At 35.4% G+C, this 18,699-nt stretch overlaps 1 protein-coding gene across 1 annotated transcript; it reads right to left on the reverse strand.

Annotated features, from left to right (window-relative positions):
* Positions 1–6,942: 6,942 nt before the first annotated feature.
* Positions 6,943–16,296, reverse strand: LOC100645525 (dedicator of cytokinesis protein 7). The gene is made up of 20 exons (XM_003397336.4): positions 16,120–16,296; positions 15,710–15,887; positions 15,456–15,634; positions 15,240–15,381; positions 14,967–15,170; positions 14,710–14,901; positions 14,411–14,635; positions 14,054–14,328; positions 13,608–13,923; positions 13,228–13,533; positions 12,934–13,139; positions 11,040–12,803; positions 10,805–10,932; positions 10,467–10,729; positions 10,126–10,385; positions 9,613–10,047; positions 9,183–9,535; positions 8,899–9,101; positions 8,498–8,817; positions 6,943–8,410 (listed from the first exon to the last, which is right to left on the reverse strand). The coding sequence occupies exons 2-20, from the start codon at positions 15,848–15,850 to the stop codon at positions 8,356–8,358; spliced, it is 5,967 nt and encodes a 1,988-aa protein (XP_003397384.1). The 5' UTR covers positions 15,851–15,887; positions 16,120–16,296; the 3' UTR covers positions 6,943–8,355.
* Positions 16,297–18,699: the final 2,403 nt, after the last annotated feature.

The raw sequence follows: 18,699 nt of genomic DNA on the forward strand, positions 1-18,699 counted from the left end.
AAACCATTCTATTATGTATATCGAACTCAGTTGAATCGAACCGTATCCCAGTTGCAGTATAAGTAAGATTATTTCGCGGGAAGGAATCACGACGTGGTAGAAATTCGCCGCGCGAGAAAGCAACAAAGAGAGAGAGAAAAGAGCGGCAGAGGTGATAAGCCTCGATATCTCGAGCTACACCCCCTGCGCGAGATGTAAGCTCCGCCTATCCCTGGGGTTACACCGGTACTTCCAAGAACCCCCTGGGACCCTCCACCCCCGTGCAGAGGGGGTAACCCAACCCCCGGTGTTCCATCGTCGTTGGCATCCGCGGCATTCCAATTAGCTCGCGAATCAAAAGAGCCCCACTGCCTTTGTGGGGTCTCACCCCCTATCCCCTGGTAAACTGTCTCCTTCCCTCTTCCACCCCCGCCAGGTTAACCGTCGCTTCTCTTTCCGGCCGCCTCGTATCGCTCTTCCTCTTTCTCGCGATCGTTCCTTTCTTCTTCCTGCTTTCCGGCTGGTTACTACCCGGAATCTGTCTCTGTTTCACACGCGCGTATACTTGCGATGTACATACATACACATAGAAGATGCATATGCTTTTTTTCCTCTCGTTTTTATGCCACGATACATGCTACGATTCTGTCCTTCGTTTCGATAGAATTTTTTGGAGAACGCGGTGTTTGATTCAGGTTCTTAGGAGAAATAGTCAAGATACTTTGAAGCAATGATGCCTCATTCTAATGACCTATTCTAACTTCAAATAAAGCATTTAAAAAATCTGTTTCACAAAGCTAGATAAACGAATACCGAAAAATCATTCGTCGGTATAATGATTGAATCGAGCGGTGCTCGAACGCTACCCCATCAAGCCTGATAAAATTACAAATATTTGATCACGATTGGCCGGTGCTCGTGGCCGATTAAAAAATCTATATTTAATAACGCGCGGCCGGGCTTTGACATAATTCCGCCGTTACATCGATCTCTACCGGCCCGGTTTTCAATCATTCTCCGTCGCTCGAGGACGCTCGTTCATGGCGCGGCAATTAGCGAAAAAATACCATGTAGGTAATAATTCCGCGTATCTACCGCAGAGGACGATGAAAAAGAGTTTTGTTCGTTCGAACGTTGAAATCCTTAGCGAGCGTGGATTTTAATCTCGAATTCGTTCCGTAGGTACACCGAGAGCCGCGTTCTCCAAAAAAGAACGTTGGCCAGAGTGGGTTGGAAGATACCAAAAGGGAGAGAGACAAATAAAAAAGAATGTCGCACGGATTTATGGAAATCGGACGATGTACGTACGTGTTTGTGTTTTGTGGCTGTGTGATGCACATTTACGAAACACCAGGCCGATTTTAATATCCGCGAATGATAAACAAAGTGGTATCTAACGAAGTGGATAGAGGCGCGCCGTAATAAAATTTGTGTTGCCGCTTCGTCGCGGCCGGCCGCGGGGAAACGTCACGAGCGGTTTCCTCCGATTTCAATTAGCCTTGGCGACCCTCGCCCTGTTCTCTCTCTCTCTCTCTCTCTCTCTCTCTCTCTCGGTGCGTATGTGTGTATGTTTGTGTGCATAAGCGCGCCCGTGTGCATGCAGATCCCGTTTTCAGGAGAGCAACGAGTTGGTCGGCCAAACAGGGGGACGATTTTTTTCGGTATTCGTTTATTCTTTGATTTGACAAGAGAGACTGATGTCGCGTACACTTTGATGAGATTTCCTGGGAAGAAACGTACTGCGAATAGGTTGTTGCTGTTGTAGACATATTTGGCTTTTATTTGTATAAAGAATATTGATGGTAAGAAATATGATTTATGTATGATTTATGATATATAAATATGATTTATAAGTTTGGATGAGAGAGGGTAAGGTATTCCGAGTTTGGCTATTGTTTTTAGCGGAAATTCGTAGAGATTTAGGTTTTGTTTGAATTGATGGCAATTGTTCGGTACGAATATTGATGGCAAGAGACACGATTTTTACTTTTGAATGGAAAAAGAGATGTTATTGTATGTTCAACTTTTATCGTTAGTGTTATCGGAAGTCTCTCCGCACCTTTCAGTGACTTGTTATCTTAACCCATTCACTACGATAGTCTAGATAGATAGGTAGAGGATAATTTCAATTTTTGTTAAAAGAAGAATTTTTGTTAAAAGACAGAAAGAGAGAGAGAGAGAGAGAGAGAGAGAAATGGAAAAATTCTTTCTGAAAAATACATAGATTAAATCTTTTAGTTAAGAAGATATAGCAATTGAACAAATTCTCATGTTTTAAAATTTTCAAAGCATCAGACAATTCTCTACACGTTAAATCTTTTCCTTCGAATATTAGGATAAAACGATAAAGAAACTGACTTTAGGTGAATCATTTCCTTCGCCTTTTGTATCCGTACATTGTCAAAGGGAAATTTCAGAGATACTTAACCGTACCCTTTTTGATATATCGTCCTACGTAATATCGTGAGAGATACGGGTCCCTAATATTTCGTTTATTACGAATTTTTCAAAGAGCAAAGGGAATAATTGCAGCGGTGCGTAGGAGCCTGCGATTGCGGGATATGTCGGCACGATCAAAGAACATTCCTCTGCGCGAAACATACCGGCAAGCCGCGTTAGATTCATATCGAACCGTAACTGAATCTATAATTGGCATAAGCAATCAAACATTCGATTCGCTTTGTACGTCGAATATTTCTTTATCTTGCTATATTTAATAAAATCTTGATATTGTTCCATAATTCTCTAAATGTCTTTCAGCAACTGTTAATAATTTGTGATAGAAGTCAAGTCTTTCGGATACATACCCATGTATTAATCCGTAAGTAATTTAAATATTTAATGCAATTGAATGAAAAGATTTTTATATTTGTTATAGTTCAAATGCTTCTAATTAGAATCAATATAAAAGAACTGAGATGCATTGTTATTAATGTATTATACTATATCGATATCTCCAAATATTAAACGCCTGTTAACACATGGGATTAAATAAAAGAAACCTAATTCTCCTCTCCCTATTACTCATTCCAGCCTTAAACGCTTTTTCTAAAAGCAAACAGACGGTCGGTCACAAATTAATTGAATCAATTTACATCGAGGAGCAAAAAGAAGCAATTAGGTGGAATAAGAAGAAGACGCAGCATAAAATCCGCAAAGCAGAAGATTATTGCGCGTCGTTCAATGATTGTACAAGAGGCAACGGTGGCCCAGGTCGACCGGTCCAATTAACGTTGTAGATGCGATAACAAGTGGTCCCGCGTTTAATTTATCGTACAACGAAGCGACAAATTGCAATATTCTTCCGAGATTCGTCGTCCAGCGTCACCGAACAGCATGACCGATGCTCCTGTTATTAAGGGGCGAGAAGCATACAAATATTTCCGTTACGATTAGTCGTCGTCGCCGTCCGACTGCACCTGCATCTCTGAAACCCGGCAACCATATATCATCACTTCGATCACGGGTCTTGCCACCGCACGAGGAGCTTCAATAACGATGCAATCTCATTCAGACCCTATCTAGTGGTGGCTATGAACCAGCAAATTGCTGACATTTCAAAGAACAAAATTAACATTTTTGAGAGATGAATGAAATCCAACAAATAATTCTTAAGATATAAATCTATAAATGTAATCCATTTTCGTAAAGACTGTAAAATTTAATAAATATCAGTTTTGTAAATTTTCATAAGGTTCAAAATTACTAATCAATAATTCACAAAATTCCATAGATATTGCACTGGAAAGCAATATCTTTTATAAAAAAATTTAAGTATTCCACAGAAATATATCATACTGTTATAATACTCTATAATTGAAATGATCTTTTCTTTATTTACAAATTTATCTAATTTTCGTACCAAAATTATTATTTATCAAATTTTCGCTGGCCCATAAATATAAATCAAAATTATATCTAGAACGTTGCATTTTATATTAGTTAAATTAAAAGAATATTTCAACATACGAAAACTATGCTTTATGAAACAGCATACACAACGATAAAAAGATATTAAACACTCGAGAGGTTTCCTCGAATTTCCATTTAATTATTCATTTCGGGATTTTTCAGAAAGTAGAACTTTGAGTATTTTCTCGGTTTATAGCTGTCGCTAATCGCGACCACGAATATACATGTCGTAAAAAGCATAACCGCTTTGTTGGAACGCGAGGTGAACGGGGGATGTACGCAGAGGGGTTGCGTACAGCTCGCATTCATAACATCAGGCGGGGTAATAAAAGTCACCACTCCCTCCTACTCTTCCTGCTATGTCCCCACCTTCGCCTGGAGAACTGGAGGGATGGCAGAGGAACGTAGGTGAATCAAAAAGCGACGAGGGAGCAACGATGCGGACCTACGTTATTGTGTAACGTTCTCCGTCCACGAATTTTTTCCACAAACCTCTGTATCTTTCCTCTGTATCCATTTATATGAACGCAGATTATGTGCGTGTATAATTAACGCGAAACGATGAGATTAGAAGAGATGCAAGGCTTTATTCTTTAAAATTTCAGAATATGTATAAATTTCAGAATATAATTTCATTCTTTAGAATATGAATTTTTTTTATAGAATTGCACCAAGCATTGTTTCCTTTAAAAATACTATAAATTAGATTTCTTACTTTGTTATCGAGAGACAATCGTGTATCTTTCAAATTTAAAGAAAGTTGAAAATTATTACTTTTACTTTTATGTACCCAATTTTACTACGGAATAAACGTAATAAATTTCTTCATTTTGAGTCTTCATATTGAAGAAAGATTCCATGAAAAAGATTCTTTTTATAATTTAATTTTTTGTGAATGTCGTAAAAAAAAAGAAAAAAGTAGCACAAATAGAATTTTATTTTAGAAATTAAAAGACTGTACGTATTATCTTCAGCCTCTGTTCTGTAGTGATCTTCAACCCTTCAAGTATTCTTACACATGTAAAGCCCACGATCAATTCCATCTTCAAAACACACACACACACACACACACAGCCATATATATCGAGAAGGCGATTTTATATTCTATCATTTACGATCCACAGAAGCTGAACCGATCAAACCCGATACATCTAGCGATGAGAGCGTTAACGAGCGGAGCAAAGTATCAGGAATTTCGCATGGATTCATTAAACGTTTCTTGCGCGCGCGAGGGTGCTGGATCAAAGGTCAGCCGGCATGTTGCCGTAGCCGATTAAAGGGAAGAACGATCCTATCTTCGACAGTCATTTTGTCCCTCGAATGTGATCCCCTCTTGCTGTGAACTACTCGTCCACTATCCCCTTCATCGAGCCACGGGGGTCAAGTGTTTTCAGCCACTTAAACGCGTCACAAGGATGGGGCACGCCATTGAAAGAATCGCAACTATTTCATTTCGGGGACAGATTAGACAGATTAGCGACCGACGATACGCCGTTTAGAGTTGCCGGTTATGTGACTGCATTCCGCAGAGTGGGTTCGTTGGGGAATATTATTTTTCCGAAATCGTCCAGGCAATCTTTTCCATGACCGTTTTTATATCGTCCTATTATTCGTGTTTTACCTTTATGCGTTGTATCATAACATGATCACCGTTACACCATATATTGCTTGGTGAATATTTGAGAGGAGATTTCATGGCTTGCAAACGATTTAGCGTGGAAAGTTATAAAGATTTCAGTTATGGAAGGAAAATGCTAGTTAAACCTCTCTGTGATCGGAATTCTCTTTGCTTATATGTAAGTACATTGCGGGTGTCGTAAAAAATGTAAAAGTGCAAAAATGCACAGGTTATGTGAAGCATGCAAAGGTATATATATGAAATATCTAAAGTGTTCGTCGTTATAATATTCGGTACAATTGAACAAATTTCTATTTTTTTATAAAATTATAAACTTATATAAATATTCACAATCCATAAATAAATATAAATTACTTCAACGTGAAGAAGAATTAAGAAAAAAGCATGTAAGAAATTACTTAAAGATATATAAAACGATGAAATGGAAGTATACAATTAAAATAAAATTTTTCTAAGTTTGATTGTAAAACTTTTGATATCTACATTAAAGGCTTGTAATTCTTTTTATTTAAAGCAGGACTTTAAAATATAGACAGCAGTTTTATTCGGAAATGGAATGTAACAAAACATTGAAATATTAATTATAAATGGTAATTTCAAAATGTAAATTACGGGGACTATTTTCAAATGGGTACAAAGTGTTTCATTGTAATACGCGGCGATTATCAATACTTGTGTCTGTTAATTAAGTACCCCTTTGAACTCGTGATATCTTTATCTGCGCTCAAACCTTTCGTTCTGGACAAAGGGATTAAGCTGAAAATCGGATTCGGACGTTTAATTTAGAGCAACGATTCGCTTCAAATGTATCCGGACCAAAGAATGTCAATCTTTGATAACGAATGGTTACCTTTAATGAAAGAAAAACAGTTGCACGTGTAAACTGTAACCGTTCCGATAATTAACACACGATTCTCGTTTCCAATACCAGCTTTTCTTTTTTCTATTTATTTATTTGTTCTTTTTTCTCTTTTTATGGGATCGCTAGTAAGTAACAAGTTTCGTTAAACGAACAATGGAATGGGAAAAAAGTAATCCAATAGACATTCCAGTTTGTATAGGATTATTTGTACTATTTTAAAACTACTGATGATTTCCCGCATTTTTTTAAATTTGAATTTTTACCATGTATATATGTATATGGTGTAGGAGAAACATATACATATGCAGTATAATTATTGTTTGTTTCTTACTAATTGAAAGATTCCTCGATGATGTTAATGGATAGTTTTCTGCTTTTATATTTTTTTTTCTCTCTATGTCGTTCACTAACTTTTCTGTATAAACGGAAAGAATCAACAACGCTATCTTATTTTACCGCGCTTTGGAATCGTGATAGCGGGAGTTTCTCGGTGAGTTGCATTCTTTATTACGCTTGTTATTCGTAAAACAAAGTAGAAAAAGTTCAGAAATAGCGAAGTATAAAATGGATATATATTTTGGATATTCTGTGACATACAAAAGTTTACATCCACGGCAGTTTCGCTAAATTACTCGGTATAAATATAATGTGTGTTGCCATTGCAAATAACGGATTTTTAAGGTATAATTTTATAATGTTTGAAGAAGTTTTCACAAGCTTTTCTATAATAGTCTCTTAATTGCGTAAAATAATTTTTATCGAAATGATACATATGAATTTTTTCATTTGTGTCAATCTTATTTTTTAATTTACTTGCAAAATCATGCTACCAATATTAATGAATATAAGTATATTCATATAAATTATCATCAAACATTAGTTAATTTAGAGAGTTATGCATTACTCTAAATGACAAGATTATTCGCGTCTTCGACTAGAAGCTTATAGTTTTGAAAAATCTAATAGATTTGTTAAAAATGTGTCTAGTACTGTAAAAAGCATATTTGTCAATTTTATTGAGATTTAGCATTCTTCAAACATTCTTTACATTGAGACAATCATTAATGATGTTCTAGAAACTTTGAAGAAACTTCTAATAATAGACTTGTTATTCTATACAATAATCAGATCTCATAAAACTATCATCATAAAAGAACTAAAAGATAATCATATATAAAATATTAATCATAAACCAAAGAAACTTTCTTGCAAGAACATAAATTGTACGTTATAAATAAATTTATTTGTCAGTTATAAAAAAAACAAGTCTTTTGGATAAAATATCTATTGTTACAAGCTTCTGCAGTTCTAATAATTCCATGTTTAATCGAAAGATCACAGCTTCATTAGTAGCTAAATACATAAATAGACATTTAATTTCTATATTCTAGGCAGTATGTTATGCATTAGAATGCAAAACATAAACACAGCAAATAAATTCATGTTAAATATAATTACAAAATACAATTATTGAAAAGACGGTTAGATAAAAAATTATTGTTATACCTTTAGTATTGACATTCTTGTTTACCTACGTTAATTGTCACTACGTAATGTTTAGTCAAAAGCAGTGTATAAAAAGACTATGAAAAGCAAAATATCAATTCCCATGTGTCTGTATCATCTGTCTGAAAAAATGTTATTTCTATAAGAAATAATGCTTTCATTTTATTATTATCAAAAAGTCTGTTGTCTCAAATAAGTTGCCCTTCTCTACTTAGTAATCGTTCTGAATTAATAATAACGATTTAATCTTATATTTTGATCTAGTCTTATATTTTTAAACTGTCTAAGGCAGACACTCTGATACCAGCAGATCAAAATGCTTTATCCTTATAAAAATGAATGGATATAAATATAATATATATGTCTATATAAGAGCACATGCTGCTGATATTTTATGAACACTAAATACTTGCATCAGTGATCTTTGGTAACTGTTGATTAGCAGTATTCAGTCATTTTACCAACGAGGTGATGTTGATGGTACACTTTGTTGATTTGTTAATGAAGGTCCACTGTATTATCAAGAAGAAGAAGAAGATAGACATATTATAAAAGATATTAGGCTAAACTATTATTTATTTCAACTAAATTTCTCATACCTCCATGCGATAAGAGGAGAAAGTCTTTCTGTTAATCTTTGGTAATTTCTTTCCAATTCTCGTTGATAGTCTCGTTGATCTGGCCCAATTAAATTTTTGTTTCTTTTCAAAGCATCCAGACATTTCTTTGAGAAATCCTTGAAACATAGGCGTAATTTATGCTGCAGTCGAGTGGGCTGTGCATTCTGTTCCCTTAATCCAGAAAGAAACACAACAGCAACTTCTGCAGGACCTTGATTAACTGTTGTTCCAATGCAACCTTGAAGAACCATCTGCAGCATCTTTGCATCAGGTGGTTCTTGAGCTGTAGCTGCTGCAACCTGATTCAACAGATTTACACAAAACAGAGTTAATCTATAAAAGAAAAATTTATCTTATAACAGAAGAACATATATACATACCTCTGCAGTTTTCTTTTGTATATCTTCAATTGCAACTTCAATTGGACTTAAAACTATTTGCTTCCTAGCAACCACGCGAATCCTTGTCTTTAGATAAGGAAAGTGTGTAGCTACTGTTAGTATAGTTTTACGTTTGCACTGTTCTCTTAATTCTCCATGAGCTTTACCACCAGGAGTAAATGGCGTTGCATATACAAATCGCTCTAAACATGATTAAAAACATTAATATAAATGGAAAATTAATTTTGTTGAAGTTATTTAAGGTTCTTCAGAACAGTACTTACTAATATTAAAATTCCTATGAAAAATAGTTGGTCTATGCCTGAGCTCATGTGGCTCGAAATATGGTTCTACATATGTGATCTGAACATAGGCTTTATCTAGTTCTAACTTGCTGGAGTCTACAGGGTTCGAATCTTTTATTATCACGATATTTTCCGCGCCAAATCGTTCAGCATAGAAATTCTCGAGTCTCGAGAATATCTCTGGTAATTTCGTCAAAGTCGGTTCTTTATAAACGAATTCTTCACCAGCAAGATCACCAAAACGCCCACCATAAAATCCTACTCTGAAATATGTTCCAAATACTCGTTTTCCCGCTAATTGTTCTACTCGTGTATATGCTTCATGAAGTTTCCTGTGATTAGAGGATCATAAATCAAGACATAGATTCGTTTTCATATTAAGTTTTTCAAAATCTGAAGAATATCATACCCATGAATGTTAGCTAATTTTTTGTAATCATGTGCGGCTTCTGCTATTGGAAGCAGCACCTTGTATACGTCAGGAATAGCTTCATACATTCCAGCTGTATGAAAAGAGCTGGCAGCATGTTCCAGCAAACCAGCTAAACCACTTTCTGAAAAGTCTGGTCCTAAACATAAACCTTCCTCTCTTCTTGCCAGTACATCATCTCCTACTGCACTCTCTTCTAAAGCATTTGGTGTGATAGGAGCTAAAGCAACAGCTCCTACTGGTCGTCCGCCACCTCCTGGTTCCAAGAGGTGTAAATATTCTGCTACTAAAGCAGCACTGTGCACTAAACACATAGCTGCCTCTGTGTGATTCTTTCTTTCCATATGCTGTTGAGCCATATTTGCCAACCATGTGAGTCTAAGATCTGGTGAACCTTGATATCCCTTTGCAATTCTGTAAAATCGTCGGTTTTAATTCAATATGCTACATATATCATACTTTATCAGAAGTTTCTGTTTTTAACACAATTACCTATACATGAGATCTAAAAGCATTTCTGGATCCTCCTGGAATTCCTTCATTTTAACAGTATCAGACAGAATCATATGTAGATTGAACAAAAGATCCTTCACTTGTTCTGGAAAGCTTGTGTCTGCTAATTCTGTGTCCCTTTCAGCATATACTAACACTGTTTTTAATGCTCTCCTAAGTGCTCCTTCACTAGGAGCTCTTCCTCTTCCAACAAGGGCAGACAAAGATGTGGTTACTTGCATTTTAACTCTGGCAAAATTCTAAACACAAATTAAATTAATTAATATATTTATAAAATAAATCGTTATAGATCTATTGAAGTATATTACTAAGATATTTACGTTTCCAATTTCGAAATTTTGCCTCATTAATAAATAAAGACTGGCAGCAGCATGACTTCGAACAGCACTTAGAGGTGAGCTGCATCTAGTGAGTAGTGTCAAACACAGATCACCGCATCTTTCGCTTTCCTCATCAAACAGAGCACTATGATACTTAAATACCAAAGCTCTCTGAGTATTAAACATATGTTGTAACACAGATGTACTCTGATTTCTTGCTAATGCTCTCAAAAGCACTTTTAATACAGCTCCTACAACCGCACCTAGAAAGCACAAAAAATTTGTAAATATAAAAGTGTAAAACCTATAAAAAATGTTGTATAAGTACATATATATACCTCCTCCTCCATCAGCTTGGACAACTGTTTCTAAAGTATCCAAAACTACTAGAGAAGCTTCTGCTGCTAATGCACCTTCTATATGAGCATCTTGCTCCACAGCTCTGCCTTCTGACTGTTCGCAGGATCTTAAACGAAAAAAGATTGTTCAGATTTGAAATCTTCACTTTAATTATATTGAGAAAGAAAGAAATTTGCATAAATATCTGTAGTGTAAATACAGAAGTTTACCTACCTATAAGGCATCTGATCTTTACGCCACCTAAGTTTGTCTCCACTCATTCTCTCTTTTCTTCTCAACATCATCTCGCTTCTGGCGCTTCCTTGGCCAAGAATCACATCCTCCAATCTAGATCGAATATCACTCGTAGCTGCCGCCTGTGGAGGCAGTCTCTTCAGCGCCTTTTTCCCTTTATATTCAAAAGCTGCAGTGGCAATATTGAGAACTTGAAGAAGACACAGTATACGTCTAGAACTTAGTTCTGAACACCACTGTGCTAAAGCAGACTGTTCCAACCCCTTAAGTACCCACAAGACACACATCAAGAGATGTCTTGTAGCCTCTGAACTCAAGGAAACTCTACATTGAGTCCCTGCAGTGTCTGCAGAAACTCCACCAGCTATGGCTAAAGCCACAGATTGTGTAATAGAACCAGATTCGTCAGGATAAACGCTCTTGTCCTTTGAATCCCAATGATAGAGTTGTGGTAGAGCATCCATTATAATGTTCAAAAGTGGCAGATAGAGAGCAGCGACTCTAGCTTTCGCAGCAGGATCAGAATATCGTGAATCAACGTCATGGCACGCCATAAGATGTCGAATGGTCCCAATAGCTTTGTTTTGAAGCATAGGATTTGGTATTTCTAGAGTATTTGACAAATCTGATAAAACAATTCCTACTAAAAAGTGTTGCTGTCGGAACTCCTGACTGAGCTCAGAAAATCTAGCTCGATCTCCAGGTACTAAGGTAGATATCAGACTGCCAGAACTTCCAGTTGATGGACTGGGAGAAGCTGGCGCCGATCCCGACGTATATCCAGTTCCAAACGGCAAATTCAGTGCCACGTAATGCTCGTGAGAGCATATTGTCCGTACGAGGTCCAATTTCAACGCATAAAGTGCAGCTGAATCGGGAATGTGCATAGATGCATCTGACAGAGAGCAACAGGCAGCACGAGTTAGGGACAAAACGAATCCTCTATCCATCACTGATAGTAGATCAGAAAGAAAATTGCCTAGACTCGATATTAGATTATTGGGTACCCTGTTCTCCTTTCCACATCGTGAAGTCACCTCTGAAGTTAATGTTGCAGTAAGTGTTGCCACGTCATCACAGAACTGGGGAGAGAATCTCGACTTTCGGGGAGCCTCCAACATTCCCATTTCTGCTAATGTCACAACCATAGAGCGAACGATCAATTCCAAGAAGAACCATGAATATGTAACAGCCAATTCTCGTGCCTGTCCTGTCGATACAACCCAATGTAACGCTAGTTCTTCGTGTAGAAGCCTTCTGGTAGGTTGGCTATTTATAGAAGGCGATTCTTGACGCATAGAGGCTGTTCGATCCAATCCTCTGGAGTGTACCTCCATTTCTAAATCTTCTAGAGGCAGGTCAGGGTTGCTTTGAGCTCGAACAATACCAGGAGCATGTGTCATCCTTGGTAAAGAGCATTGATAAGCAATATAGGTTGCTAGAAGCGCGTGTCTTCCGTGAGCATCTAATTGACCATCAGGTAGATTGGTAATATTTCGTACTAGCAAACCTATAGCCTCGAATACGGTTGCTGCCACATTCAGTGGTTGAGATGGTAATGTTGGAGGTCGCACTAATAGGGATATTAATTGATCTAGCAATTGAGGTAGCGATCGTACCAAAGCAGAATGTGATGCTCTTGCCAATTCCAATAGGGCTGATTTTAATTCCGATTCCATTCCTGCTTCACCAATACGTGGAGGTACTTGGCCAGTTTCCAAGAAACCACACAGTGATAGAAATCTATAATTTTTGTGTTGCCGTTAAAATATTAATAGTATTATTAATCCATTAATAATCATAAGGTTATTAATTTTATTGAAATATTTTCATTGAAATATCTAATTAAAAGCTTAAGTTTTTGGAATATTACCTATCAATGTATTTATCCTGAGGATGAACGCTAGAAACTGGTTCCAAAATCACAGTAAAAACACCTCTATGAGCATCCACCCATCTTGTACCTGGTAGAAGAACATCAGGTGCAATGTATGAATAATTTGCTGGTGGTGGATCCAGCATCGCGGGTAGACTGAATTCCCCTGATTGTAGATGTCCATCTCTCAAAAGTGGCAACCACTAAACAAAAGGAATATTAAGAACATTTTTCAGTGTAATTTACATGAAATAATATATTCTGATTAGAATTTGACTTCATGTTATTTACCGTATATGCTACAGCAGTCTCAACATTCGGTTGTTCCGCCTTCTTCTGGCAACTAATATGATAAAACGTAAATAGCAAATGATGTTTTGCACTCAAATCAGCAGGAAGTCGAATTTTCACTTCGTCGTAAAAGTTTGGATTCTTATTGTGATAAGAAACGGAAGTGAAGCATTCGTGAGTCATTTCGGGACACGATGATCTTCCAAAAATAGCTGTTAGTGCATCAGCCTCCTGTTCACCACCCATAAGTTGAATTCTTACGGCGATGTTTCGTGCAGAACCAGTCCTTGAACTGAAGTTTGCTTCCTGTAATAAAAAGTATATTTTGTTTATTCGTGGTAAGCAGTAATTAAGTATAAAAGGGCTAAATGATAATTTACCTTTGGATAAATGTATAGGAGATTTCGATACGTCAAATCTGGCGAAATAACTTCGCTTGGAAATTCAAGTATTTCTTTGACTGGCCGACTTTTTTCATCAGGATATGGCACTAACCTTCTGAGATCAGGATCCAAGCATCTAGGCAATTCTTCTGGTCTAGGACTAAGATCCAATTTTAGTATACCTGGTAAACATTTTAATCTCTTTAAATTAGAACCAGGTCTCCGTAGTTCGACTAAAAGTTTGTATAAATCTTCGTCTCTCAGTCGTTCACTTTCTTGTTTAAAGAAACTTGAAACAGTCAATGTGATAGGCCTAAAAAATTAAACATATAATTTAGAAATTAATAATATTAGAAATTTAAAAATATAAAAATATAATTTATTTAAAAATATAAAAAAACATTAGATGTAAATAAAATAAGTTAAATTATAAAAATATTCACCTAAATGTATCAAGACAATTAGCAAAATCGTCTGGCGACCAACTACGTCTTTTATCTGAACTTCTTCTTTCTAAAGATCCTCTTCTGGCGGGCGGTTCCACTTTTTTACGCCACTGTTCCAGTCCACCCGATTTTCTGTCTAAAGATCCAGCACTTCCTGTGCTATCTGTATCTCCACCTCCTCCTATCACACCAGAAATGTGAATGGCAGTCCATGCAAGTGGCATTCTATATCGACCTAAACGCTCACATGCAGCTGCAGCAGCTGCCCGTACCTATTTTGGATTAAATTTTTCTTATTGCCTTATTCAGTACATTTATAATTTAATGATTTATGAATTGTATTGGATGTATTACTTTTTCTTTGTTTTTATCTTCACGTAAATATGGTTCAGCACATTCAGAGATATCACCTTGCAATACCTTTTCAAGTCTAACGACTAAAAATAAATCTGGACTAGGCTTGCTAATACTCATAACACAGCTTCTTGCTAAAGTACTGGCATCACTGTATGCAATATGACTACCAAGCATCCTTTTTAAGCCTTCCGAATTCATGTCTACATAAAAGTTCTCAGATACCTATAGATTCCAAAGAAATTAGGAAAACATAAATTATATGTAAATATCTTTCAAGATTTTTTATTTTCAAATACCTTCTTCTTTTCTTTGGCATCGTATAAAGCTAAACTCGCGAATATTGGTTCAACCTCCAATTCCAATTTCAGTTGGAGACATTTCACAAGAATTTTATGTGAAAAAGGTTCTGTAGGTTCTGGTGCTATGCCAATTTCCTGCCATTCATCATCTGGAGAAGCTGGAGGTGCATAAAGTGGAAATAATGCTTCCTAAAATTAATATCAGTAGATCAGAATTACTAAAATCTAATCTTGCTTGTGCATACAGTACTCACTTGACGATCTTCTGATCGTTTTTGCTCGTTCATTTGATCAATGGTTTCTGGACAAACTCTGTCCAATAAGCTGGGAAGAAGAGGATCATGTTGCGAATGTCTTAAATCTAAACTTGCCCACGATCCTCTTGGTGTATCTCCACAATTAGATAAATCTTCCTCTTCATTTGGTGATCCTGAACCATTTGTATCTTCTTGATCCACCTATTTTATATTTGATTTAAATGTGTTCTTCAATTATATGCCATGCATATTTTATTTTTATTCAAGCACCTCAAAATCTTGTCTTGGAGTATCCTGAAGAAGTCTATCTCTTGCTATGGGAGAAACTCGACGTTTATATTTTCTGTGTACTATTATCCAATCTGAAGTGAAACTTTCAATACATCTTCTGACATAAGGAGATACTATGTCCCTAAAAATTTCAATAAAATTAATATGAATACAAAAATAATGATTTTGTTGGTTGTAAGATATAAAAAATCTTACATAGATTCATGAGGCACAATTGGTTCCTCTGTTCTGATTTTTCTTTTTACAACTTTTAATTCAACATCACCAGGTGGAAAATCTAATATTGATTTAAGAGGATCACGGTCAAGAACTGACTGATGTTGAGCCAAAAATTCTTCATAGTCTAGTGGCTCTAATACCTCACATAGTGACATCTTTAAAATATTTTTATTAATTACATTGATGTACGAATTACAACTTATGTAGACAAATTGCAATTCAGGATGTACCGTGGAAGAAAAGCCTGAGAATGAGCTGCCACTCTTTGACAGATCACGTGAATATGAGGTAGAGGTAGCAATCTGACGTCTAACGTCAGCTGCATGCTGTTTACTCAATTTTTGAGTAAAAGCCCGCTGCACAGATGACATTATAAATGTCGGGGTAAAATACTCCTTTGATGAAATCCTAGACATTTTATTTAAAAGTTGAAAGTCAGACAAAGCAAATAAAATAGGTAATAACTATAATATAATAGTAGCATTCAGAGATAAATTTTTATTGTGAAAATGTAAACTAAATTTATCTTAATATATTTTTTTATTATTTGTTTATTAGATAAAATCGCACACAACATTATAATACTCAAAAACCAGTATAACTGGTACTACTGTAGTGGGAAACAAAAGACTATACTCACGTGACTTTGTGATTACTAAAAGTTCATTATGTAAAAATTATGAACACCTTTAAGTCAATAGTCTAATATTTTGACAGTTCTTGTCATCAACTTTTGTTGCATCAGGAATGTGCCCTTATCAAGCCAAAATTCCCATTAATACCATAAAAGTACATCATAGAGAGGAAACTACCGTAAAAAATTGATTTTAGCTTCCCTAATATTTAGTGTTATCGTAGGACCAAGAATAGAAGTTATATTATCTTTAATTATTCTTTCCTTATAGCTATTGCAAGTATGTTGAATAAGAACATTCTAAAAAGTATTGTAATATTATTTAATAAGATTACTTTATTATGTATAGTTATGTATGGGTATAGTTATATTTTCCCAAAGATTAGTAGTATAATAATGTTATTTTTTTTACAATATGACATTTATTTTATCTGTAAATTTTCTAAAACATTAATTAATACATAACAATTTTAAAAATGAATAGATGTGTTCGTAAAATCGCAGATATTTAAATTCTAGGTACTTTAGTCCTAGGTAATTTAGAATTCGGAAGTTATTTCCTACAGTATGCTAGTAATATCCCTTTAGTTTTTCCCTAACATTCTCATATACTGGGTGTGCGACTGAACAGATGATTGAAATGTAACTAGTATTTCCTACACATCGGGTGACATACAAAATTAATTTTCTGTCGTGTCTTAGATGCATTTGGGTACAACGTTGATTAAATTTCGGATAAACTCTATTCTTTCACTCTCCATTCTTTTGTGCTCATTATTGAATCATGAATGCTCTAGAAATATGTATATACTATTAAAGATCAGTTACTTAATTATTAATAGACTACAGATGTTTATGCATTGTTTATTTTATATATTTTTGAATATCATCTGCACCCTATGTATTTTTGCATCTTTAAATATCCGATAAATGTATAAACATCTGCGATTTAATTATTAAATAAATCTTTCTTTGTAACTTCATCACTTTCAATTTAAAGTAGTGTACTTAATTTGAAGTTCGTTAATAACTTATAACATTAAAGAAAGAAAATAAATAACTAATGGAACGATCGATTTAATTTCGTTATTGAATAAACATAATTACATAAGTTATTCAATTTTTCGAACAAATAACTTCTTATCTCATCCCTTTATCTTAAAAATTAGTTTTTGATAAGAACTTGTAATATCCTCCACGATCCAATCTCATTGCTATCGGAGTTTCCAGTACTTATATCATTCAATTTTCTTAATTAATAGTAGTTTCTTATTCTGCATAAAAATGTCATCTTAGAAACAAGTTTCACAGATTTTTCTCTCATATTTTACCTATAATTTAATCTCATTATCACGAAAGTAATCAGTGTTTAAGTTATTCAGTTTTGTTAATAAATAGCTTTTTTTATTTCTAACAATTAACATCATCTCAAAACGAAGCTTCGCGCGAGAACTTTAATACCTTATTTCATATCCTTTCTCAAATTTTATCAACAATCCCATTTTCAGTCATTCCAATCAGCGCTGGGCGCTATCGCGCGAAGGCGTAGGTCGCGAAGAGGCTAATTGCTATATCGATTTTCGGCGGAGCGAAGGAACGCGGAGAAATCGTACTTCCAGTGAGCTCGCGGGCGTTAAACGCCGTGGAGGCGGAAGACAGAGATAAAGATGAGCTGGTGTACGCGATGGGATGGGAGTTGTCTTTATTAGAAGGGCGCATCTACGCAATAACACGATCAACGTACACATTTCGCCAGCCGTGACCTCGCTCCAAAAGACATGGAAACAAGGAGCTCTCGCGACGCGAATGAGCTTTAATTGCATGAATAGATCGCGGTTCGTTGTCGAGTTCCTTCTCGAGCATTGTCTCGACGACTGCGCTTTTTATTTTGTTTTTATCCGCCACTGTTTCATTTCCTCGATTTTCGAGACGAGAGCGAGCACACGTGGTTTTTGTTCACGATGATTGGTGCTCGAAGCGCTTCATTAAAAACTAAGATTGTTCGATGAATGGTTGCTTTGTATATTTTTCTAGAACTTGATTTTTGTTACCGTGTTTGAAACAGGGCGTGGTTTTAGCGAGCCTGGAATTTTAGTGAATGATAACCATGAAAAATAAATTTGTAAGAATTTGTCATAGTTTATAGCTTTCTTTGTTTCTCTTTGTTTGATACTCTTATACAAATATTGTATTATAAGTACATACGTTAAGTTGGTGCATATGAAATGTCGTTTCACTGAAGCTTAAACTTGCAGAATCATTATACAATAATCATACCGATGATTATTAACTAAATTGAAGAAGGAACTATGAATTACGTATGGCTAATGTTGACACGAATAAATATCAAATAGAAATATCACAATCTTATTATTGACTATCATGAGAACAACCGGAATCGTATGATTTTCTTATGTGATCTTAAATTTGAATAAAAGTTCCACGATACTTATTGGAGACATAAGGGAAGATAATTAGATAATTTTTTAATGCATAAATTATTTTACAAGAAATTGTAAATGAATCTCTGAATCCATAATATAAATCTGGAGTAATGAAGCTAGTTAGTCATTGAAAAAGTACTTA

The sequence above is a fragment of the Bombus terrestris genome, chromosome 8 (assembly GCF_910591885.1).
Source record: "Bombus terrestris chromosome 8, iyBomTerr1.2, whole genome shotgun sequence".
Taxonomy (NCBI): Eukaryota; Metazoa; Arthropoda; class Insecta; order Hymenoptera; family Apidae; genus Bombus; species Bombus terrestris.